The 25,509-nt window shown below is 31.9% G+C and overlaps 3 protein-coding genes across 4 annotated transcripts; 1 reads left to right on the top strand and 2 right to left on the bottom strand.

The window, feature by feature from the left end:
• The first annotated feature begins 1,301 nt into the window (after positions 1-1,301).
• LOC132299340 (uncharacterized) lies at positions 1,302-6,087 on the top strand. Its single transcript, XM_059795875.1, has 3 exons — positions 1,302-1,588; positions 2,878-3,233; positions 4,034-6,087. The coding sequence occupies exons 1-3, from the start codon at positions 1,396-1,398 to the stop codon at positions 5,963-5,965; spliced, it is 2,481 nt and encodes an 826-aa protein (XP_059651858.1). The 5' UTR covers positions 1,302-1,395; the 3' UTR covers positions 5,966-6,087.
• Positions 6,088-8,851: 2,764 nt separating this feature from the next.
• LOC132299341 (cytokinin riboside 5'-monophosphate phosphoribohydrolase LOG1-like) lies at positions 8,852-13,012 on the bottom strand. 2 transcript variants are annotated; one of them, XM_059795877.1, is made up of 8 exons: positions 12,459-13,012; positions 12,139-12,236; positions 12,007-12,037; positions 11,803-11,902; positions 11,623-11,693; positions 11,348-11,491; positions 10,778-10,855; positions 8,852-9,364 (listed from the first exon to the last, which is right to left on the bottom strand). In XM_059795877.1, exons 1-7 carry the CDS (start codon positions 12,591-12,593, stop codon positions 10,793-10,795), a joined length of 642 nt encoding a protein of 213 aa, XP_059651860.1. In that variant the 5' UTR covers positions 12,594-13,012; the 3' UTR covers positions 8,852-9,364; positions 10,778-10,792. The 2 variants fall into 2 exon arrangements, with proteins under 2 accessions (XP_059651860.1, XP_059651859.1); XM_059795876.1 differs by lacking the exon at positions 8,852-9,364 and having other exon boundaries at positions 10,505-10,855; positions 12,459-13,011.
• Positions 13,013-19,218: 6,206 nt separating this feature from the next.
• Positions 19,219-23,193, bottom strand: LOC132298642 (polygalacturonase-like). The gene is made up of 9 exons (XM_059795041.1): positions 22,846-23,193; positions 22,335-22,463; positions 21,947-22,114; positions 21,815-21,835; positions 21,201-21,408; positions 20,954-21,035; positions 20,679-20,787; positions 19,652-19,768; positions 19,219-19,563 (listed from the first exon to the last, which is right to left on the bottom strand). Exons 1-9 carry the CDS (start codon positions 23,179-23,181, stop codon positions 19,324-19,326), a joined length of 1,410 nt encoding a protein of 469 aa, XP_059651024.1. The 5' UTR covers positions 23,182-23,193; the 3' UTR covers positions 19,219-19,323.
• Between the last annotated feature and the right edge of the window lie 2,316 nt (positions 23,194-25,509).

Below are 25,509 nucleotides of genomic sequence, written 5' to 3'. Positions count from 1 at the left end.
TTAAATAAATTACCAATTAAAATTAAATAGGTAATTATTTAATTGAAATTCAATCAAGATGTTTCAAATCATTTATAGATAAAATAATAAAATAATTTATCAATTAAAATAAATTATATAAGTTACCAATTAAAATAAATAGGTAATTATTTAATAAAATAATTTACAAATAATACATTAAATTATCAATTAAAATTAAATCAAAAATTGTTTAATTGAAATTCAATCAAGATATTAATTTCAAATCATTAAATAAATTATCAATTAAAATTAAATAGGTAATTGTTTAATTGAAATTCAATCAATATATTTCAAATCATTTATAGATAAAATAATAAAATAAGTTACCAATTACAATAAATCCTATAACTTACCAAATAAAATAAACAAGTTACGTACTAAAATAAAATAGGCAATTATCTAACCAAATAATAAACTAATTTACCAATTAAAATTAAATAAGAAATTGTTTAATAGAAATTCAATCAAGATGTTTCAAATCATTAAATAAATTACCAATTAAAATTAAATAGGTAATTGTTTAATTGGAATTCAATCAAAATGTTTCAAATCATTTATATATAAAATAATAAATTAATTTACCAAATAATAAAATAATTTAACAATTAAAATAAATCACGATTAATAAATTACCAATCAAGATGTTTCAAATCATTTATAGATAAAATAATAAAATAATTACCAAATAATAAAATAAGTTATCCATTAAAATAAATTCTTTGTTTTATTACAAGTACATTATTCTTTGAATTGCATTAATCATGTTGATTTTTTTTTTTTTTAAATTATGTTTTATTCTTTGAATAGCATTAATCATGTTAATTTATTTTATTTTTGTGTTTGTTTAATTATGTCATGTCACCATTTATTTTTTAAAAAATATCTTAATTTATTTTGATTGATCTGTTTCGTAACATGGTCAAAATTATTTGTTTTATTAGAGGTACGTTATTATTTGAACTGTAATAATCAAGTTGATTTATTTTTATTTTTATTGCTTGTGTTTGTTTAAATATATTTTATTCTTTGAATTACATTCATCATGCTGATTTATTTATTTTTTTTTTATCTTTCTGTGTTTGTTTAATTATGTCATATTTGTATTTATTTTGATAATTTTTATATTAATATTTTAATTAAAATTATAAAATAATTTTTCTCACGTGAGCTGCGTTTTACTAGTGTGTATATATATATATATCTACGCACTCATATATTAGTAAGGGCTTTTACCGTACGCGGTACGCGACACGGAGCCTTATTTTACTGTTCTCTAACTCAAGCCCTATATCACAAGAAGAAAATTCAGAAGTCACAACACTCCGACTTGAACCAATCGAAATTCAAAAGACAGAGAGAGATAGAGTAGAAACAATGGAAATACCTGACGTCAATTCATGGAGCGCCGAAGCGAATTGGACAATCGCTCATGGCTCTCTGGATTCTTCTATCACCTTCGACTCTTCAGATTCTCCGATCGACTCCGAAACCACCGTCAATTCCACGCTCAAATCTCCCCTTATCTTGAAGCCTTCGTCGCCCGATTGTGGCTCTTGCGAGATCAAGAGTGAGTTTAATTCCATTCCTCGCCGTTTCAATTCAGTATTGAAGCTTTATATGTGTTGAGTTTCAGTTGTTTTTATATATTTTCAACGATTGATTGAAATGATACATACATATATATATATATATATATATATATTCACTTGATTGTGGCCAATCAAGATTCAAGAGTAGGTTTAATTCCTTCTGTGTGTGTTGAATTTCAGTTGAGTTAGTATCATTTTAATGATTTATTGGAATGTTTTGTGTGTGTGTGACAGAGAGAGTCTTTGTGTAATAGCTATATTCCAGTATTGAAGGTTTACTTTGAAATTCAGTTGATTTTTTATAATTATATCGATATATTGGAATGTTGTGTGTGAGAGAGTGACAGAGAGAGTGAGAGAGTCTTTCTGTATTAGTTAATTATTTCAATACTCGCTGTTTTTGTTTCCATAATTATAAATTTAGGACCTTTGGGCAGAGAGGTTGAGCAAGCGAATCTGTGAAAATGATTTGAGCTGAAGCTTGTGGTAACAAAACTATACTTCGTTTTTGAAACTTAGGGTTTGATTTTGTTCCTTTACTTTATCCTGAATGTTCAGCTGTGGTGGAACCCAAGGAATAGTGGCATTAGCTGTAGTATTGCATTTGTTGGAACATGCATTTTACATAGACATCTCGTTTTCAAATAGTTACAGATACAAGTCCACACAAGGTCTCTTGACTGTGTAAGGGTGTTGGTCAAACTTGAAAATTTCTTAATTTAGGAGCATTTCATCGTTCCAAATTTCATTGTAATTTACGTGCCAGTCCTATTTTCAGTTTGGCTTTGATTCCATGGGTCTGATTCTCATAGGGGTTTTATGTTCATCTTAATGAATTGAAATGTCTTATCATGTCAAGTAACCATACAGAAATTCATTCCGTTTATGGTAAATTGTTCAAGGGCATATCATCTCCAACGCTGTACTACTATGTGCATTTGTTGTTTATATTCTTTTGTAACAAATAGATTAACAATTCTTAAATTATCAGTTAGCAAAATGGATTAACAATTCTTAAATGGGGCAATCGCGTCGTTGAAGCATATGAGTGGGAAATTTTAAGTACGTTTAAGTTCAAAACTAATCTATAACAAATCCAACATGTGTTACCATATTCCCACTTAGCTACATTGTTCAAGTTCTCAATACTTAGCTGTCATACAACTGCATTACTTTCACTGTGCTTCATATAATTTCTTCCTCATTTAGTTGTAAGGGGACAGCTTTTATTCACCTTTTGAATAACCAAGAATTTATGGGACTGCAGTTAGTTTCACGCAAAGTCATGAGGTCAGGCAGGTATACATTCGAAGTACAGCTCGAGTCTATGAGATATATTATGTACCTGGTCTGCAGAGTAGCAATGAGTATCTCTGTACTGTTCGCTGTGGCATTGCTTCTAGAGACGGAGAGTCACTCCATGCAGCTGATATTGAAGAATCTGTTGCAAATTGGAATGGGTCTGCTGGAGAATTGGCTAAGGAGAAATTTAAGCATGAGGGCAGTGTCGGCAGCAGTGAAGATGACTGGGTAGAGGTGAAAGTTCCTAATTCTCCTCTACAAGATAACAGAACCAGTTCTCTGCCAGAAAAGATTGACGCCAACAGGGGCACAAGCGTTCAGGTATTATGGTTTACTCTCAGTCGACATTCATTCAAGCAAGTTATCCTCTTATTTTATTGTTATCTTCTCTGCATTTTTTTCTCACTCATTCACTATTTTTTTTTTTTTTCTCCATTTTAAATGTATTTGCTGATGTAGTTTTGTTCCTCTCCTTTGAATTCCCTTTGGTACATTGAAGAGACCAACTAAGTCTTACCATGCCCTGCTAGCATTAAAAGATAACTTAGCGTCTACCATTTGATGTTATATGTTTCATAAATCATTGGCAGAAAAATAAGCTCTATTGGATGTTTATTAGTTACGTTATATTCACACCCTTCCCCCCTTTCCCCCCCTTTAAACGCTGTCTAAAGTTATTCTACTGGCAAGAGAAGTTAAGAATTCCATGCTGAAGTCTAAAGCAAATGGTGTAAGTATTAATTATGGTTGCTTATTGTACTAGTGAAGCCCATCATATGATGGGTTGCAGTACTTTTTTATGTTGACTTGGTATGATTTTATTGGTCTCTTTGGGTTACCTTGTGGTTTGAAATATTGAATTGCATGACCGATAACTAATTTGAAAAATTACCTTTACAGTTCAAGGTTCTGACAATTTCTTCATATCAGTTTGGAAAAATTAAGGAATTGGTGCCTTGAATTGGAATTAAGGAAAAATTTGAACTAATGTTTCTCCAATTCCAATGTCAAGACATTGATTTCATGCTTACATAAGGCCATAAGGGTTACCACTGGAAAAAAGAGAAAAAAAATAAAAGAAACTTTATTATGATGTCTGGCTGATTGAAAAATATTTCCAGGACTTATACGAGGCTACAGCTGAAATTACTGATGCAGACCCTTGCATTTCCCTTATGCTTCGTTTGCTATCCCTTCAGAGTAAAGAGTGCGTATATGTTGATGAAATTTACATATTTGCGGACCCTGTTGGGTCAGCTGATACAGAACAGGCAATTCCGGTGGGAAACCCAGCTGGAAGTTCACTTGTGGCCATGCTTGTCCCTACACTTTTGCAACTGTCAAAAACTGGTATAAGCCGAATACAAGATAAGCATGAATCTGTTATAATGGAGAAACCAGATTCCCTGGAAATTGGATCTAGAACAATTGGTTCAACCAATATTGCAAATGCAACTCAGCAGGAAGAACAATCCTGCATAGCTGATCAAAAACAGGATCCGAAATTGCAAGATGTGAATGGGGCTACAGCTAATCAAATGAAGATTCCTGAACAAGTTTTAGATAGAGAAGAAAAACATGGTTCTATTGCAAAAAATGATCTGCCATTTAGTCAAATTGAAAGAACCTTGGAACAGCTTGTTTCTCGAGTAAGCAGAATAGAAGATATCTGCTCAAGGTTTGAAGAGAACATGCTAAAGCCCATAAGCATCATGGAGGCAAGGCTCCAGCATGTAGAGCAGCAAATGGAAGTATTCACCAAGAATTCCCAATGTTCAGTATTGACCTGTGGTACACGGTTCTTTGCTCCTGCATTTTCTTGCAATGAATCCGGTTCGAGCTCATTCTACAATGATGGAAGTGATTATCCTGCTTGCGGGGGATTGGACTTGAAAAAGAAGGATTCCCCTTCTGCTAACCCTCCAAACCAACCTGAAGACGTGTCTACCTCAGTTAATGCAGCACAGTTTGTGCCAAGTCTTGTGGTCACTGCCCCTGAGTTTTCTTGTGGTGATGATGAGGAAGATGATGCTTTGGAATCACAAATGGATTCTCCACAAGAAAAACCTAAGAAGGGTTTGTCAATTGATGATGCTTTAGCTGCTGCACTTAACGGATTAATATCTACGAGTATTGTCCAGACTACAGAATGTACCCAAACTCTTACGGTTAAAGCTCCTGAATTTACCACCGAGGAAAATGGTAATGAAGATGAACTAGCTTCACCCGGTGTTCAAAATGAAAAGCATGTGGTTCCTTCTACCTATTTGTGCAAATCTAATGGAATATCTACGAGTATTATCCAGACTACAGAATGTACCCAAACTCTTAAAGTTAAAGCTCCTGAATTTACCACCGAGGAAAATGGTAATGAAGATGAACTAGCTTCACCCAGTGTTCAAAATGAAAAGCATGTGGTTCCTTCTACCTATTTGTGCAAATCTAATGGAACTGAACCCACAATTGAATCGGGTTCAACTTCCAGTGATGCTTCTTCTGTAGAGGGCATATGTCATGTGACAAGAAATCTTAGTGATGAAGACTTCGAGGAAACATCCAAAGGACTTGATGGACAAAACCAGTTTGATGAAGAAGGAAGTAGTTGCGGTTCTCCGAGTATGAATGTTGAGTGTCCACCCATTCAAGCTGAAAGCACTGAAGATATTGCAGAACAAGGGTCATGCAAAGATTTGTTACATAATGCTTTCAAATCTTCATGTGCTTCTTCTACACTAGATTTTGAGACTCCTATCTTGGATGTGAAATTTGCTTCATGGGGAATTTCTACTACCAAAACCCTTCTCGAAGCCCTTTTGTCTGATGTGCCAGAATATGATGTTCAAACACCTCATGTCCAGGAAAGTGATGATGGTTCTGCTGAGCAAAAAAACATAATTTCTGGTGAAGATAGGGAATCAATAGCTCCTCTGATTGTTAATCATCCTTTGGTGGATTTGGACAGTCATGAAGTAAGAGATGTGCCTGCAACCATGGAGGGTGAAGAACTGCAGCATCCTCGTGCATGTGACAGAACGTGTACAAGTCTCATATGAAACTTTTCATATATAATTTGTAAAAATCTCTCTTCAATCTTACACGACCAATTCTGTAAGATCAGATTTCTAAAACTAGCAGAGGACCATTCTAAATATATACTTCTCAATGTTTCCTGGAATCATGCATTCTATATATATGTGTGTGTTTGTATATACTCCCTGATGGCAATTAGACAGCTTGTAACCCACTCAGATGGATCTTGAGAGGGACTGGACGGCCCGAGTTCGCCTGCCATGAGTGTGGAGATCCTCTAGCCTGTTGATTGATCATTCTTGCCATCGTCTTTCCCAATAGAAAGAAACTGTGGATTGATAGAGCTCTTGGGACTTGCTCTCATTCTAATGCTAAAGAGAGCCTAAACTGTGAGTATCTTTACTTGCTAAAGTTTTTTTTGGTTATCATGAAGTCCTTGATGTGATATATTTAGTGCTCCCTAAATGATATTCTATATACATGTCTATATATACATGTGTATTTTGTTTCTTCATTCTAAATGATATTCTCAATTTGCTATAATTTTTTTTAATTCTTCCCCACAAGTAATAAGGTTATATAAGAATGCTTGTAAATTTTTTGTTAAGTCCAAAATCAACTATGTATTGAACATGGCTTAGAGATGCCAAAACTTGCCCAAATTGGCTTTACCCCCGAGTCTATCACATTACCAAGGCAGTGAATCAATAAACCGAACCTTCTATTTTTTGCCACAAATGCTTCTGAGTTTTCAACTCAATAGGATGAAGTTTGGGTTTTTATTTTTATTTTTTGTATCTTGTTTGTACTATAACTGACATTTCCTTTTGTGTTTGAAGTGTTGAAAATTTTGAAAGCTCAATCATAAGTGCTAATGGCTAATTGTTAAGTTTTTTTGTTTATTTTTTGAATTTTTAGATGCTGGAGGCATTAGTGATAAGTGAAATGTCCATCACTTAAAATTTGATCCTATTTTAAGTGACACTTGGTCTTCCTAAAAAATGAAAGATTTTTCTTTCACATGTGGTTCTGTCCGCAGTTACAGACTGGTATACACATTAGACTTATCAAACAACACATTAGTAAAAATTTCTATCTTCTCTGTCATGACTTTGTTATGTTTGTAAACAAAAAGATTGCTAGTGGCAAAATTGTGTTGAGAAACAGATGCATCTAGTTTCTCAGAAGATGCAGATAATTAATACACGTTGCTCAAAATTGTTCTGTCATGGCCCTGAATTTACCTTTGCAGACTTGAACCTTACCTGTGTTTTTCTTTCAGAGTCCACTTGTATATCTGTCCATGCCTGGTGCCCAGGGGGACCATTATGCATGAGGCCCTCCCTCTACAATCAGAACAGATAGACAAATCTTTGGCAGAGCCTGGTATACACGTGTGTATTACTTGGTCTTCCTAAAAATGGAAGATTTTTCTTTCACGTGTGGTTCTGTCCGCAGTTACAGACTGGTATACACATTAGACTTATCAAACAACACATTAGTAAAAATTTCTATCTTCTCTGTCATGACTTTGTTTTGTTTGTAAACAAAAAGATTGCTAGTGGCAAAATTGTGTTGAGAAACAGATGCATCTAGTTTCTCAGAAGATGCAGATAATTAATACACGTTGCTCGAAATTGTTCTGTCATGGCCCTGAATTTACCTTTGCAGACTTGAACCTTACCTCTGTTTTTCTTTCAGAGTCCACTTGTGTATCTGTCCAAGCCTGGTGCCCAGGGGGACCATTATGCATGAGGCCCTCCCTCAACAATCAGAACAGATAGACAAATCTTTGGCAGAGGGCCTGAATGCTCTTCAAGATATAGAATACAGTTACTTTAAGCATTTCACATTACTTATTTATACCGTCTACTTGGAATTTACTCTATTTTAGTTTAATACACGGTTTTTTTTCCAATAATGTTCTCTGGGTTTAGGTGAATCTGTTCCTGAGACTTGCTTGACGTGGAAGTAACAGGCAATGGGCTTGTCCCACATTGGATCTGGATGGGGAAGGACTTGGGCTGATATGAGCGGGTATGCAGCATTACCTAATACGTTAAACTTTTAGGTGAGAGGGCAAGTGCCCCGTCCATTACCACCATTACAGGTGGTATTAGAGACAAATCCAGTCGCTGATCTGTTATTGGGTCCTGTCACGGGTAGGCAGGGTTGGATGAGTTGTTCATTTACCTAACTCTCACTGTTTGTTGGGTTCCATTTTATCTTTGCTCTGGCAGACTTGAGAAAGTACATCAACTTGTGGAGGTTGGGAGTTTGTTCACATGATTGGGCTCCTCCAATATGTTACCACACAGCAGTGTTAATGACTCATCCATTTTTGTCTTGGAATGCCATTGTAAACAATGAGGACAAAGCTTAGTTTCTGAGTTGCTTCCTTCAATATGTCCTGGAATGTTGGGACATCTCACGCTAACTTAATTTGTTTCATTTTTAGAGTCCGCAAATGTTTTTATCAGATAAATCAGGCTTTTTAGGATACTGAAGCAATCTTTGCGCTTGTTTGGCATTGGGTTTAGCAAATTAGAAGCTTTTTTAGCATTTTGATGCGTTTGTTTGCACAAAAACTAAACCATTTTTTTTGCAGTAAATTTTTTGGATTATATGTAATCTCCTGGTTGAAGTTTTTTTTTTTTAAAAAATACTATTTTAAAAGAGTGTCTTATTAGAAGTTACACAACATTAGGTGTGACCATTCAGCTAAAAATGTGTCTTATTTAGAGTCATTATATTAACACATTCAGCTTAGCTACTACCCCATTTAAATGACTAAACAGGGGTAGGTTTAGGGGTATTTTTTTAAAAAAATATTTAAAGAAATAGTGTATACATATTATATATATATATATTAACGGATTGGATTGATTACACGGATTGGTTTGGTTTTTTGAGACCCTAATCCATTAACCGAACTGTTAACTGTGTGATTTACCCGGATTCTCCTACGTAAACATAATTGAATATTAGATCCTTAATTACCAGGAAAAAAAAAATAGAAAAATGAAAAGTAATTGAGTCGGCATGCTTCATTTCCTTTTCCGCACAAGATAGAAGGTACAGAGTGATGGGCACATGCTTGATAGAAACCATACAAACGTTGAAAAAGAAAAAGTTAGTGGTGAAGCATTAAATGGTCTACGAAAGGATATTTAGGAGAGGGCTAGCTTTGACAAGAGTGTGAGTAGTTTCTATGGAAATAGACTTTAAATGTTACACTAGGATGAATTTAGTGTAAATGTCTCTAGAGTCCTCTTCAGTCCACAAAAAAGTTTTGAGTCCTCACCGGTTACAAGCCCATGTACTTTTCTCTCATCAACTCTCTTGGTTTGTTGATGGTTCCATATTTTGATGTCCGAAGCTTTGATAATGATGGTAGGTTTCTGTCTTTCAATCTCAAAAGCCTACAAAATTTCACAATATATTAGTCATGTGCAATCCCACTATACTTGATGTTGAAAGAGAAGAATTGGGCATTAGTCCATGTAGCTTCACGAATTTCTTTGAGGCCATTTTAGATTTTTTTTTTTTTCGGAATGGGGAACATGTGTATCCAATGATAAATTATAACGTATTCTAAAAGGTCCGACACCTCTATTATTGGATAAAAGAAAGAAAAAAGTATGGAATATTTGGTTTGGTTGGGTGCGTCTGTAGCCTTCCCTTTTATATGGGTATAAACAAGAGATCTTTTAAAGAGAGAATTACAAAGGTGTTTTATTTTAAAGATATCCAACTTAGATATTTTTTTGAAAATCATCTCAACTTCACAGCGATATTTTAACCAAAAAGTTGAAACAAAATGGAGAGTTAACCAAAAAGTTGAAACAAAATGGAGAGTTGAACGCTCTACGTTCACTTAATGCATTAAAGTCTAAATGCTTCGTTGAGTGTATTGAGTGGTTCACTTGATTCACTAAAGTCTAAACGCTCCATTTGAGTGTATTGAGTGTTCCGGGAGAGTTTGGCTCCCCATTTTGTCCCAACTTTTGGGCTATAAAATCATTTTTGAAACCAATATATGGCTGCCCTAAAAACACTTATCCATCATAAGCATAACAAACAAAAAGGGTTGGTAAATGCACCAATAACAGGGGGGTCAATTTCACTGTGGGAGTGCAGTCCTCAGAGGGCTCAGTAGACTACCAAGCCAAAATCCAAAGGCTCCAGCCAAATATCAGAATCTAATTCAAATTTCCCCACAAAACAAAAAAAAAAAAAAAAAATTCTTAATATGTTTTTGTAATTGTAAAAAATAAAAAAAAATCTTTTTGACTTTGAATCAAGTATGACAATGGTGCAAAGCCTCCTTTCAAAGACTAATGTTCGTAGAATTTAGATGCAAAAGAATGGTGCATATATTTAAAACAATCTATGGTATTAATATGTTAATCCAATGATTAAAGAGTTTTAAGAAAAGAGTTCACTCTCACACAACGCAAAAATACTAAAATAATATGTAGAAAAAGAAAAAACAAATCCATCTTATGATTAATTTGGTCCTCTAACATGGTCAATGCCAACACACACACAAAGAAAAAGGAAAGAGAGAATAATATAGTACATTCAATTGATTCAAAGTGTAACAGACATCATGCATGTCATAATTATTCAGATGGTTGTTTAATACATATGGGATCTTATGATTTTTCCCACCTGTTAGAGAGGGAGAGAGAGGACTACTGACTTTTGCTGTCTTTTTTCTATTGATTAAAAGTTGTAACTACAATGACATAGTTGTTATATATATATATATATATATATATATATATATATATATATGATTAAGATCTAAGTTCTAAGATCTTAGGGCCTACCACTTTGGTAGACTCTCATAATTGGTCCACTTCCCAGCTTTGTTTGGATGCAACCCTCTCGTGGACTGGGGCATACTCCTGCAGTAAACAACCAAACCATTAACATATTATTCCTTCCCTTAACTCTATTTTGTCGTCTTCTCCAACAATCTAGCAACCAAACTCATTAAATATATTACTTAAAATATTACAATAATTATGTAATTAAAATTTTATATTTTAGCCTCTACGAGCTACCTCAATTCAACGATCTATCCTACTAGGTCTTCGGGGACTCACCAAATGATTTACGGAGAATTGCATGCATTTAGAGTTTAATAGCTATTCGAAAATTCAAAGTGACTTGGGCTATTTCAATTGGCAACGACTTTGTATAATCAATTCCTTATATATAGTTCTAGACTCGTCAAATGTAAAGTCTGACTTAAATGATACACGTGATTTGCAAACAATTAAGTGACTAGTAGCTGAATTGATTATTTGTTTATATAGTAGAGTAGTAGCTAGAGTTATATTTTTCATATATGTGTATGTAAATATATATATATATATATATATATATATATATACCTCCATTTTCTTGATCAACTCTTCTGCTGTGTCAGCTGAAACCACAATATGTCTTGCTGAATCATCTATGAACCCTTCATCCACTCCTTTATCAAACAATGCAAGCAAGCTGTTGTAATACCCATCTACATTAAGCAAACCCACCTGTTCACATATTCAAATTTAAGAAAAAAATAAATAAATAACTAAATAAAAATCAAAACCCATGTGATAATAAAAATAAAAATAAATAAAAATTTTGAAATTTTATTAGAAAGGAAAAAAAGTAGACTTACTGGTTTTTCATGAATTCCTAACTGAGACCAAGTTATCATCTCCAACAATTCTTCCATTGTTCCATAACCACCTAAACGAGTTGATAGTTTTGAGATTATATACATACACATACATATATATATATATATATATAAGCATGATTAAGTGAAGAATAAGGGTGTGTTTGGATGGAAAAGTACCTGGAAGAGCAATGAAAGCATCAGCATGTTTAGCCATTTCTGACTTCCTCTGGTGCATGTCTGCAACTGTTTTCACTTCTCCTATGGTCTCTCCTAATATCTGCAAGTTGTTTTGATCACACAATTCTTTCATCAGACAAACACATCATATCATATCAAAGAAAATCTCCAAAACCAATGATATCATGAAAGTGGTATTATTACCTCATGTGTCAAAAGAGCTTTTGGAATTACTCTGTCCAAACAAACATAATCATATTTCAAAATATTCTTCTTATTTAGAAACAAAATATTCAATGTTAAAACAAATATATATATATATACACACACACATACCCAAGAACATGACAACCACCATCAAAAACAGTTTTAGAGATCAATCCCATTAGACCAACACTGCCTCCACCATAAACCAGATCAATTTTTCTCTCAACCTGACAAATTAAGTCCCATGCAACAAAATCCTATCTATAAGAGAATGTTAATAAAAGAATGAAAAGAGGACAATAAATGAAGAGAGAGAGAGAGAGAGAGAGAGAGAAGAAGAAGAATACGTCTCTTGGAATAGTTAAATATAGAGAGAGAGAGTGTGTGTGTGTGTGTCTCTCTCTCTCTCTCTATATATATATGCACACACACACATATACACACAGTACCAGTTGATTGCCAAGCTCAAGAGCAGCATCACTGAAAGTGGATCTGTATCCTGCTTTGCTACCACAGAAGACACAAATTCTCTTAAACATTATTTTGTTCTCATCTTTTGAAGACAACCCTTCATTTTCTTCCATTTCCTTTTGCTTTTCTCAAGAGGATTATGGAAAGAGAGAGAGAAGAGATTGTGTATATATAGGAGTGGAGCAGAGAAGGAGACAGTCTTGCTTTTGATGAATCTCACATTCTTCTCATCCCAAAACACCCCTTTTGTCTACTACAACCAAGTACCAATTGTTGGAGAAGAGGCCAACATGAACTAAGAGCCCAATTCATCTATCCTTTTATTCTACTCTCTCTCTCTCTCTCACACACACACACATTAAAAATTTATGAAGAAATTTTGTTGACAACTAGGGGAATCCCATCCCATACCCAATTTTTTTTTTTTTTGAATATCGAATTTGGATTCTCTTCTGTGCACTATATAGAATTAACCGTGATTGGGTTGACCAACCTTCAATAGACACCGGGGAAACGTTGCACCAAGAAATTTGGGTCCCCCAATATTTGCTTTTATCATTCTTTAGTCACACTAGCTAGAAAAGTCTGCATGGTACATGTTCATGTTGTTATATTCTTTTATATATATATATATATATATTCATTTGTTTTTTTAAAAAAACTTATTAGTACTTTGTTATTAATTTATTTTCATAAGAAAGAAATTCAGACACGCTAGTTTTTGTTTCCAACAGAACTTGAATCTTTACCACTAAAACTATGGCCTTGATTTATTCTCTAATTAACTTAAACCATTCCCCAAGTGACTTAGAGAGATAAATGTGTATGTATTCAATCTTAATGGGCCTGGAGTCCATCAGACCCAATTGTCTATGTTTTATAGATCATATAATATTGTTTGTCCAAATCTTAATCCCGCCAATTCTTCCTAAATTCCATTTCTCTCCTTCTTCTTATTTATTTATTATTTATTATAGCAAACGAGAAACACCAAATTTACTCAATTGAAGATTTGAAGCCTCAATCTTTTAATTTATATAGTAAAAGAAGAGATATCACTAAACTATAATTTTTGGTAGTCCATAAAACTTTCATCAATAGAAGTCCGACACGTGAGAAAAGGACAGTGGAATTCATGTTCATCAAATAGTAATTTGCCAGGTACCCGAAGGCTATGTGTGACATGATCACTGGCCCATAAAAAAGTTTGGTACTTTTTAATGGGCCGTGGCCCAAATGACATTTGTTTGGAAGCTAATAATTTACCTATACAAGGCAAGGACATTTCACTTTTACGACTTCTTCGGTCGTGTTTTTGTCCATTTTAAGTTCTAATTGGGCCCACTTACTTTACATAAAGAGACAATTTTTGTTTGGTCCTTTTGCTCGGACCATTAGTTTTAAAAATTAATGCATGTTTGATTCTATTGTTGTACTTCGGTTCAGTTTGCTTAAATCAATGAAAATAATAAATAAAAATAGAAAATAGAATTGAAGTGTTATAAAAGCTAGTGTAAAGTGCAAGAAACCATTGTTATATAAAATGTGTGCACAAAAATAATTCTTAACATTTAAAAAATGTATGCAAATTGCCCCCTTAATATATGTTAGACAGTTAATTTTGATCAATTTTTTAATAAAATTTCAAAATACCTTTTTTTGGTTTTCCATAGAGAATTTTTATTTTTTATTTTTACTTTTTGTCTTAAGGGCATTTTAGGTATTTTAGTCATTTAATTGTAAAAATGTCTTTTGTTTTTTAAATTTTTTTTTTTTTTTTAATGACAAAAAACACATAACTCATTCACTCACTTTGTCCCTTTGGGGATTCAAAACCTTCACTACCCATTTTGAAAAATAAAGAAGATAACATTAAACCACACGACTCTTCGTAAGAATTTTTTTTTAAGTTTTTACATATTTTTTTGTACAAAGGTTGATTTTTTTACACTTTTACTCTAAAAACTATTCCTTGAAAAGTGAATGTTTTAACTCAATTTTTAAAAAATATTATTAAGCAGACGAATTTTCAATATTTTATGTTTTTCTATGATACCCTTGTAGCTGCTAGAAGTACAAGGTACTAAAAAAATAATTTAGATGACTTCACTTTTGGAGACAATTTTATTTTTATTTTTATTTTTTATTTTGCGTCAAATCATGTGGTCCAAAAGTACAAAAAAGTTGAACTAAAAGAGTGGAACTGGAATGAGATTCCCTTAGTTAGGTTTTGAGATGAACTGGATTTTGTTTTTCAAACTAGTGTTCCCAACATAAAATATATACACTCGAGTGATATATATATATATATATATATATATATATATATATATATATATATATATAAAACAAGGAATAAAGAATTAAATTAAAAGTTCCAAAGTTTATCCATAATATTCCAAGGTTGGTATTAATATCTGCTGATGGATATTATAATGCTACAAATCTTTTGAGTGAGTCCATGAAATGGTTGGTTTGATCTTCCATGTGATTTGCAACCACTAATAATTTAATGTTCAACTAAATCTTAAGTATTCTAAAGAATATAAAAGTGAAAAAAAAAAAAGAGAGAGAGAGAGATACCATGAATAAAAAATTGGGAAGGAGTTTTTTTTTATTATTATTTTTTATTTTTAGCCAAGGGAAGGTGTTATTCATGGCCATGTACCTGTAGGGTGATAGATTAGTTACAAAAAATATATATTATGCGGTACTTCCTCATCTTTCAATATCCAGAGTTTTATTGTCAGGATAAAAATAAATTAATTGTGTGTTGTAACATTTGATTATTTTCTGCGTATAATATTCTGTGATGGAATTTAAATTCTAAATTTAAATGAGACGGATTTGACTTGTAGTTTAGGGCCCATTTTACAAACACGATTGTTTTGTGTTTTTACTTTGACCCGAAGAAAAAATAATGTTGCTGCTTTGAAGTATGTTCAATACTATTTAGAAATCCGTTTGGTAACGTATATTTGTTATAAGATTTTGGGAAGCAAAAACATGAAAATATGTTTGGTAAAAAATTTTTGTTGCAAGTTTGAAAAAGTAAATAACTAGAGTTTTTAAACATTTTAGTGTTTTTTTTTTTTTTAAGCAATGCTTTTGTTACAGTGCAGAAGTAACCAGAAGTATCAACTTTTTGCTTTCGATTGAAGCGTCTTTTTTTGAAGCACTTCAATACTATTCAAATTACAGCAATACATGTTTCTTGGGTTTTTTTTTTTTTTTTTCGTTACAGTACAAAAACAAAAAATACCAAGAAGAAGTGCTTACCAAACGGCCCTTAAGTAATAATTCAAGTTTTGGGGCAAATAGGTGGGCAAATTTGTGAAAAAAAAAAAAAAAAACAAAAACAAAAAAAATCGCCTCAACTAGTATTTTTGTTTTTCCTTCCCCGACCTAATTGAAAACAGTAAAGAGAGAAGAAAAAAAATTCAAAAGACTATCTTATGCTTTTTCTCCAAAATTAATATTATTAATTTTTAAGGTTATTTTTCCCCAAAATTATTGATACATAAAAGTTAGATTAAAAGTTGATACCGATTACTATTAATATATTTTATAGTACAGATTATTAGATGGCAATTCATATTTTAATATTGCAAATCTTTGGACTGCGTCAATAAAATGGTTGGTTTGACCCTCCATGTGATGTACAAGTAATAATATTTTAAAAGTTTCAATTAGATGTTAGGTCTAACAAACTCAATATATATATATTTTTGGGAAAATCTTACAAACTAAAGTTAGGAAGTGATTAAAATAATTATTTAATTTAAAATTTTGCCAGCGCAGTATTAAATTTTTTAAAGGTGCCATTTTAGGAAGTTTATATATATAAGTATTTATTTTGTAGCTTTATAATGTATATATATGATATATGTGTAAATTGTAAGGGTGTGTTGTGTATATAATGACAAACAAAATGCATATGGTATGATTCAAATGGTACAAAATACAAATATATAATGACAAAGAATATGCCTATGGGAGTAGGATGTGGGGGTTCAAATTCCTTTAGGACCACTTTTCGAAATTTTCCCAATTCGACACGAAGCGCATTTGTTGATTGGTGGATTATAGGATATTTAAAGAGACTCATGCATATAGAACATTTTCACTTCAATGTACTTTTATCGTATTGAAAAGAATAATGATTGGAGAAATAAAAAGGAATCATCGAATTAGTATCGAATTTAACGTGGTTGGTCATTTTTATCATGTGTTAAATAATTATTTTTGAAAACTGTTTAAATTGATAAGATGGACAAAAATACGTCAGATTCAATAATTATTCGGGGTTAATTTATCAGTCTCCTTATTAAAAAGAGTAATTGATATTGATTAATTGACTCTTTTTTTTTTTTAATTTTAAAACATTTTTCTTCCAGAAGCATGAGGAATTATGTTTTTAGTTGTCAAAAATAATTCCACAACAGTTAAAATTGTTTGAAAGCAAAATGTCCTCAAGAGTCAAGATTGCTTGGGAAGTGGAGAGGCAGTTGGTTATGTTGATTCACAAATAAGGAAAGACAAAAGGGTAAATAGTTTAGATTATTACTCGTCTAAATGAATAAGAAAAATGGCAAAAGGGTATGGTTGGTTTTGGAACCAAACCAAGAAAAAGAATGGGTTGAAGTAGTACCCTCTTCAATCACTAGGCTGCCCATCTCTCTTTGTTGAATCACTTATTTATGGGGGTCAATGTTGTAATATTATATTATTTGTGTTGTTTTTATTTATTTATTTTTAAAAAATAAATAATTTAAGTACAAAACTAGAGTTCAAATACTCAACCTCTCTTTTAAAGAAGAGAGATCATACCATCTGAGTTAATGTCCATTGGTCAGATGACTTATAATCAAAAGCCAAATATCGTATGTCACGATTGTACATTCTCAACCATTGCTTCATGTGAGTCTCACAGTGCAGCTCACATGACTATGACTCTACTTAAGGTTGCACACGGTTCGGATTGGACCAATTTATGAATATTTTGAAACCAAACCATTCTTAATGATTCCATAAAATTTGGCACCGAATCGAACCATGAAGCCAATGAAACCGAACCAACCCGAAAGAAAAACGGTTCTTTCGATTTTACGATTTTATTTGGTCTTATAGAATCTCAAACCATAGCCGAATCGTTTATAAATAGTTTCATATTTTTGGAACCTTAACCAAACCGAATGGTAAAAAAATCGAATCAAAACTATCGGTCTGATTTGATTTATCAGTTCAACCAATTTTTTTTGTTCAACCCCAACTCTACTTAGCACTTTTCTTCATACTTTAGATGGGAAAAGAAAGAAAATAATAATAATAATAATAATCATCATCATCATCTTATATTCTTATCCTTACTTTTCACACCTCAAATGATACAAATAGATCCTTCATTGTTATTATATGCATGAGATCATATCAACTCTCATGAATTGTTTAATCCAATCTCCACCATACAAATTGATAACTTCAAATCTACTGACGTGGATTTTCTAGCTCACATAGCTCTATCAATCAAATTGTGTACCATTGACGAGTCTTTATCATCATAATAATGTATCATCTTATAATGTACTGTGACATTAGAGCCTCAATAACTAAATATCACATTGCATGAGTAGGACACTGTAATTTTTTTAATTTTAATTCGAGATCAAGGATCAGACGGTTGAAATTGCATCATGAGTAGGACCTTGTGATTTAAAAAAAAAAAAAAAAAAATGATTGGAGCGGACAAACAGAATTTCCTTGATAGGTCAGGTTTGTCTGCTCCAGTCATTTAAGTAAAGCCCAGTGGTGAAGTAATTTGGACTGGGCTGGCCCAATATCTTGGATCAGAGTAGTTGGATACGAAGACAGAAATGGATCAGCCTAACAGGCTTCCCATGAAAACCCATAGATATTGTCACACTCATAAGTGCAAAGGGCAGGCCTGTCTCGTAGTTTCAATCCCAAGTTATAAAAGCTTCACTACAAGCTCAATCTAATCCAAACACAATGCTAGCCCATATCACATCCAAAGGTTAAGTATAATTCAGGTTCGGATTAGACTTAAATTGCTGACACCTCAATGGAAGCTCAAATCTAATTGTGTTTAGTCGATATTTCTTAGCCCACTTGTCAACTCTACTTTGTATTTTTGTTTAGACTCGATAAAAATCAGGTCGAGCTCATGTTGTTTCATCCAAGTTGTATGACAATTACATGGTTTCGGGCCAATCATTCATTGGAAAGTAAACAAATATACAACTTTTATGTCATTAATTTTTATTCCACTTTTTGTTTATGGGTTGATTGATAATTGGTCGGTATAAATGATTCAGGACTATGTAATAACTTTTCAAGTTGCACTCCTGCATTTTTTTTTTTTTTCTGGCTATGTTTGAGAGCACCTAATTTGAATAATTGAATTTGGAATTGGAAAAAGCATTTGTATTATTTTATAACTAAATTTTCTTTAATTTCAAATTCAAACTACCGGTGTATCCAAACGCGATATTAAAAAACTTAATGATCATCATTCCTATGTTAAAAGTAGAGGAGATAGTATTAAATTACATGTCTCCGTAACTTGACAAGTAACACACTTATTCAAAATCCAAAGTTATTATAAACTTATAGATCTTAAGTTATTATTTACTTGGAAGGAAAATAAACCTCATTAATATAGTACGACTTTTTAGCTATAAGAAATGATTTATACACAAACAACATATGTCTGTCTTTTTCACTTTTATTTCACTAAACAACAACAAATTTTATACAAATACCACTAAACAAGTACTCTATAAATGATCGATATTTACACAATCCAAGCAATCAATAACAAACCTACAAGTCCAATTCTTCAGAAGGGCAATTTGGTAAAACCCTCCCTACACTTGTCAATTTCACATTCTGACATGAAGCTTTGGCATTTCCTCCACCTTCTTCGCGGACTAGCTTTATATCTTGCAACAAGATCCCATCACATGGGAAGCTCTTACTGCACTCAAACTTTATGGCCACATCTGAAGCACTGGTCCCTTTGATGTTCTTGTACACCACATTGCTAACTTGCACAGCTGAGTCCTGCCATTAGATTAATATGATTTTGACTTAATCATGCAAAATTAAGGGCTGCGATTGTTTTGAAATTGGCGGACTTCGACTTTTTTACCTGCTCAGGGCATGGTTTGCTTCTGTCACAGTAGTTTTGGTCTATGATTATAGGGTTGCTCACATTGTGCATAGCAATGTTTTGGAATTTGATGTTCTTTGCATATCCAGATCCTCCCTGTATATCAAGCAAAATGAATATTACAATTGATCATTTTTTTATATTCTAACATATATATATATATATATATATATATATATGGTTGGGTGGTTCGGTCATACAATGAGTGATAGATCATCCATCTCTTCTCTCCAGTTTGTTGTTGGGTCATACAATGAAGGATAGATACACTTTATAATTCATCTCTGTTCTCCATTCAATAGCATTACTTTGCTTCTTGGTGACATTTATAAATGCATCTCTCTTTTTTTTGTTTTTTTCATTACTCATTTGTTAAAGCTTGTTTCAATTTATTATTATTCCTTATTACGTAGTATTAAAAATTGGTTTGTTTGTTTTGTTTTGTTTTTTTTTTTAATTTTTTAATTTTTTTCCGAAAGCTCACAAAATTGCCTATAGTAAGACTTGGACCCTCAGAGAGGAGTCACCAACTAAACTAAATCGTTGAAAATATATATATATATATATATATATATATATATATTGTATATTTAACACTATTATTTGATCTTGTTAGTCAAGATCCTCTGTGGGGCACAACCCTATAATGTAAATGCGTTCAACACAATTAAATCTAATTTCAATATTATTACTTCCAGCTTGAAATAATGTATTCACATACGATTTTATTGGATCACGGCTCATCTCGTTGAGGTAAAAAGTGAACTACTACATTCCCTTTTTTTTTTTTTTTTTTTTATCAATTTTTATTGCTTGGCTTTATATTATTATATTAAAAATTATTATAAATATATTGTATTTGTTCATTAAAATAAAGATGAATACACATACATAAATTAATAATAATGAATATACATGCATATATATATATATATAGAATTCTATATGTGTGGGACATAGAAGTGGCATTATGCCTAAATATGGAAGTTGGAAAATGGAGTCTTACCTGCCAAGTCTTTATCCTCACTCCATTAGTGGTATTTGAAAGTTTAGCTCTGTTGACCACCACATTTGATACTAAGGCCTCTGAATTTCCTGCTCCTAAACTTCCAATGCTGAAAATTAAGAAAGCAAATGTGTGATTTGCGGATAATCGTTTGTATTTGGAGTCCGGGAGTTCAAAGTGGTTAGCGGATGGGTTGATTCTCAGCTAGAAAAAATATATATATAAATAAAATTCAATATTTCGTAGTTAAGTTGGTTAAAGTTAGGATTTGGTACCTGATTCCATGACCTGGTCCACAGGCTATATCCATGACTTGAACATTTTTAGATCCACTAACTATTGAAATACAATCATCACCTTATTGAAAAAATATTTTGAAAAATGTTAGAAAAATTACATATAACTTGAAAATTTCAGAAAGCATGTTGTTGGTAAAAAAAAAAAAAAAAAAAAAAAAAAAAAAAAAAAAGAATTTTGTTCAAATATTTGGCTTTATTTTTATTTTCTTGTTTATGTCCTAACCTGTTCTGATGACAGAGCTCCTGATTTGAATGTTTTGAGTTGCAGTGACATGAATTCCATCAGTGTTGGGGCTCTTCTCCGGTGCAATTACTTTGAGATTCAAAGCTTTAACATTAACACATTTCTGAAAAGAAAGTTGAATTTGCTGTGAATTTTTAATCCTTAGGTTAGCCACTCTCAAATTTTGGCATTGATAGAAGGTCACAGCCTGCAAAACCATTCAGAAAATAAATAAATAAATAAAATTAATACTCAAATATCGAATCCGATCTTTTCTTGCAAGCATTATGCATGGACATGACATACACCAGATATTAATGTACATATATGTCTCTCTCTCTCTCTCTCTCTATCTATATATATATATATATATTTATATGAGTAATAATACAAGGTCCATCTGAAACTTCAAAACCAAATGTGAGAGGAGTCCGTGGGCCCACATTGAGTTTCGAACTGAGTAAAGCATTAAATTTGGAATTGGAGTCTTGAATTGAACTAATTAAATTTCTTTCTATTTCAATTCTAATGCACTGGATTGTAATTTCAAACGCGAGCACATTGTGTGTGTATATTTGGTAATAGTAATAGTGGAAGAAAAGCTAAGAACATACTGTTGGTGCTTGCTGGCAAGGCTGCAAGACATGAAAAAGAACAATACAAATAATTAGTTGGGAACACTTGGAAGAATTTGATATATATATATATATATATATAATTACACAGAGAAAAACACACACACATACACGGGATTTGTTGATTTTGCAAGAATTTTCCCACCATATCTTCCCATTGCCATCGATGGTTCCACCACCTTCAACTACAAAGTTCTTAATATTATCGAACATAAGCCAATATCTTCGATCTTTTTCGTAGTCTGATACATTGTTGGAAGCTTTCATTGTTCCATAAATCTAGAAGAAGAAATTGAAAAGAAAGATAAACCACCCTTCTGAAAATGTTCCACGTGGCAAAAAGCCATTGTGTGTACACATATATATATTTATATTGGTTTTGCATGCGTGAAGAATGTGTGAATTATCTGTAATGAACATGCAGTTCACCAATTCTTAGTGCATGTTTGGCTGCTAATTTGTGCATTAATTACTGAGGGACTAAAAAGTAACAACTCACCTTCATAGTAAGAAGAGATTTGCAAGGACCTGAGAAAGTGATTGGCTTAAGAAGATAAATCCTCTTCTGAGGAACCACAAGAACACCTCCCTTTGATGAACAAGCCACCTTCCAAGCTTTCTTAAATGCCTAAAAAAGGAAAAAAAAAAAAAAAAAATTAAAAATTAAAATATATATATAACCTGAACAATAGAAAAATAAAGAACAGATCGAAACTCACATTGTAGCTTCCAAAAAAACAAAGAAAGAAACTCGATCACATTGTACCAACATTAATAATAAAAACCCAATATATATATATATTTAAAAAAAGCATTAATATTGTTAAAAAGGTACTAAATGTGATAATAATGCTTGGCTTCCGAAAATAATAATAACAAAAAAAAATCATCAAATAATATTAAAAACCCAAAAAAAAAAGGGTAAATGTCATAAAATTCATAGTCTAAAATGTTGCAACCACATAGAGCTTCAAATTAATCACAATTTTTTTACTCTCTCAATGAATTACCTGAGAATCATCTGTTCCATCACCTTTAGCTCCAAAATCATCTACATTCACCAATTTTGGTGCACTCGAAGGGCCTCCCACTTGAGCAAGCCTTGTAAAATTTTCATCAGTGTCATATTTGATCACGTTCCCCTCAAAATTGGACTTGAACTTGTGGTTTTCGTTATCGTTACCGTCGCCAATTGCGCCAAAAGATGGAGAGTAGGCTCTAGGATTATAACTATGAGATTGATCAAGATTATGAAGAAATGGGTAGTCTTGGTAACTACCAAAACATGAGAGGAAATTATACATGAAAATGATAAATAGTAGGACAAAATGCCTATGTAGAATCATTTTTATCTTTCACTTTTCAGATAGAAAACAAATCAGCCAAAAGATTTGGAAGTTTGCTATAATAGTAGGAGGTATGGGAGAGGATGGTTGTATATATATATATATATAGAAAAGTGAAGTTGCCATTTAGAGAGAGAAAGAGGGGGGAGAGAGAGAGAGAGGAGGGGGGAATGGTTTGAAAAGAAGCAACGGCTGATTAGAGAATGTTCTTTACGGCTCAGAGGTATGGATTGAGAAACAAGAGATTGAGACGGAAGGATCAGTACTTGGCCGGTGACGACTTTGACCTTTAGATTATATATATTTCTCTCTCAACTGAAGAAAATTTATCAAATTAATATTGGTTAGTTAATTAGTTTATGCTTGTTTACCAACACAATAATGATCACTTTCTATACCCACCTACATATATATATCATTAAAATTGAATGGGGCATCTTAAATATAATTGCCTATATATACATATCATAAAATTTAGAAACCAGCTAAAGAGTTATAAAAATGTTTTGCTTATATGTGATTACATTTCTGCATGGTTAGAAGCCTATTTTGCATGGTAATGGGTTTTAATTCATACATGTATATATATATGTGTGTGTGTGAATATTTTTCTCAAAAAAAATATTCCCTAATATGAAGGATATTTGTTGGGTAATTAAGGATTTATGAAAATGAAATATTTATCATGCTATTTTGTCATGTGTTTTTTTTAGGACCTGTGTATATAGCAAATATGTATATCTGTAATATGTGTGCCTGTGTTTTTGGGTTGCTTTGTTCCTTTGGAACATTACAGTGTACAGTTATACATCTTTATAAAATTGACATCACCTAAAAGTCTAAAACTAAAGAAAGTAAAACAGAGCATAAAGGGTAGCCTAGTGCACAAGGCTTCCCGGTTTGGAGAGGGTCGAATGTACACAATCTTATTTTTGCAAGGAGAGTTTGTTTTCGATTTTGAACTATGCAATCTTATCTTTGCATGGAGAGACTGTTTTCGATTTTGATCTATGTAATTTTATCTTTGCAGGCTATTTTCAATTTTCAACCCCTAACCTCCATGTCACAAAAATAAAATAAATAATACAAAACAAAAACAGAGTCCTGCATTCACTGTATATGTATGTATGTGTGTATGTCTATATATATATACACACACACTTCAGAATTCAACTCTCAGTGCTATATACAAGGTGTACTAACAAGTATTAAAGATCCAGAAAAAGTTCCATTGAGGATCCCAAAACTGATAAATTAATAAATTAGAACAAAATACAATATAAGAGTAGGCCACTTACAGAGGAAAATGTTGAAGATATATGTAAAGCTTTGGAAAATGATTCTTGGTTCTGTAAGTTTAAAGAAAATGAAAGGATGAGAGAGCTTGTTTCATCTAATTAATAAAGGGAATGGCAATATATATATATATATATATATATATATATATATATATATATATATTTACAATTTTACACATACATTAATTTGCAGTCTCATAAAAACTGAACTTAAATTGCAACAAAGCTTTAAAAATGGTTGTAACGAATACAAGAATTGCAGTGGTCGGTTCTCAATTTCTCATAAAGAAAAGGTAATGTGATTATTGAACACTGTAATATTTTTGCAATTCACATTTTATTATTTTGAACTTTTTCTTTTTTTCTTCTAATGGTCATAACAATTTATGGATGCAAATTAGAAAATATTCTTATGATTTTCTTTAGTCATTCCAACAAGTTTAGAGAGAAAAAAAATTCCAACAATTTTAGGTAAATCAATACCATCTCTCTCTATACTACTATATAAAATGTCAATAGAAATTTTATTTCTTATGTGCATTTTTAACTAATATAATATATACTAATTATTGGTAAAAATATATATATATATATATATACACTAATTAGTTTGTAACAATTTTTAATATAATTAAAAGCTGTCAGTCTATCTAAATTCCTAGTCATTATAAACTTATTTAATGAATAATAAATGAAAGATTTTTCACTCTACAAAGTGTATCCATCTGCATACATATTTTTTTATGCACATTAATTTGTATGATAATTAATCAAATATTTCATTTTCAATGAGAATAAATCACATAATTACTTTATATGAATTCTCTTCTCTAATTTTTTTGCACACACATACATAAATGAGTTATGCATATTTATATGTTGATTATATTCTTTTCATATCATGAATTATTGTAAGATAATAATTTTAATTAACTTTTTCATTTTGTCTTTGAATAAATTAGAATCCTTTTATAATTGTCTTGTATAAAACATGGTGCAATTTTAGTTTTCTTTCTTCGGTAAAGGGTAA

The sequence above is a fragment of the Cornus florida genome, unplaced genomic scaffold (assembly GCF_030987335.1).
Source record: "Cornus florida cultivar Cherokee Brave unplaced genomic scaffold, ASM3098733v1 CherokeeBrave_3.0.0_Hap2_Chr03, whole genome shotgun sequence".
Lineage (NCBI taxonomy): Eukaryota > Viridiplantae > Streptophyta > Magnoliopsida > Cornales > Cornaceae > Cornus > Cornus florida.
The sequence above is the reverse complement of the archived record's forward strand: the minus strand, read 5'-3'. Positions and strand labels throughout refer to the sequence as shown.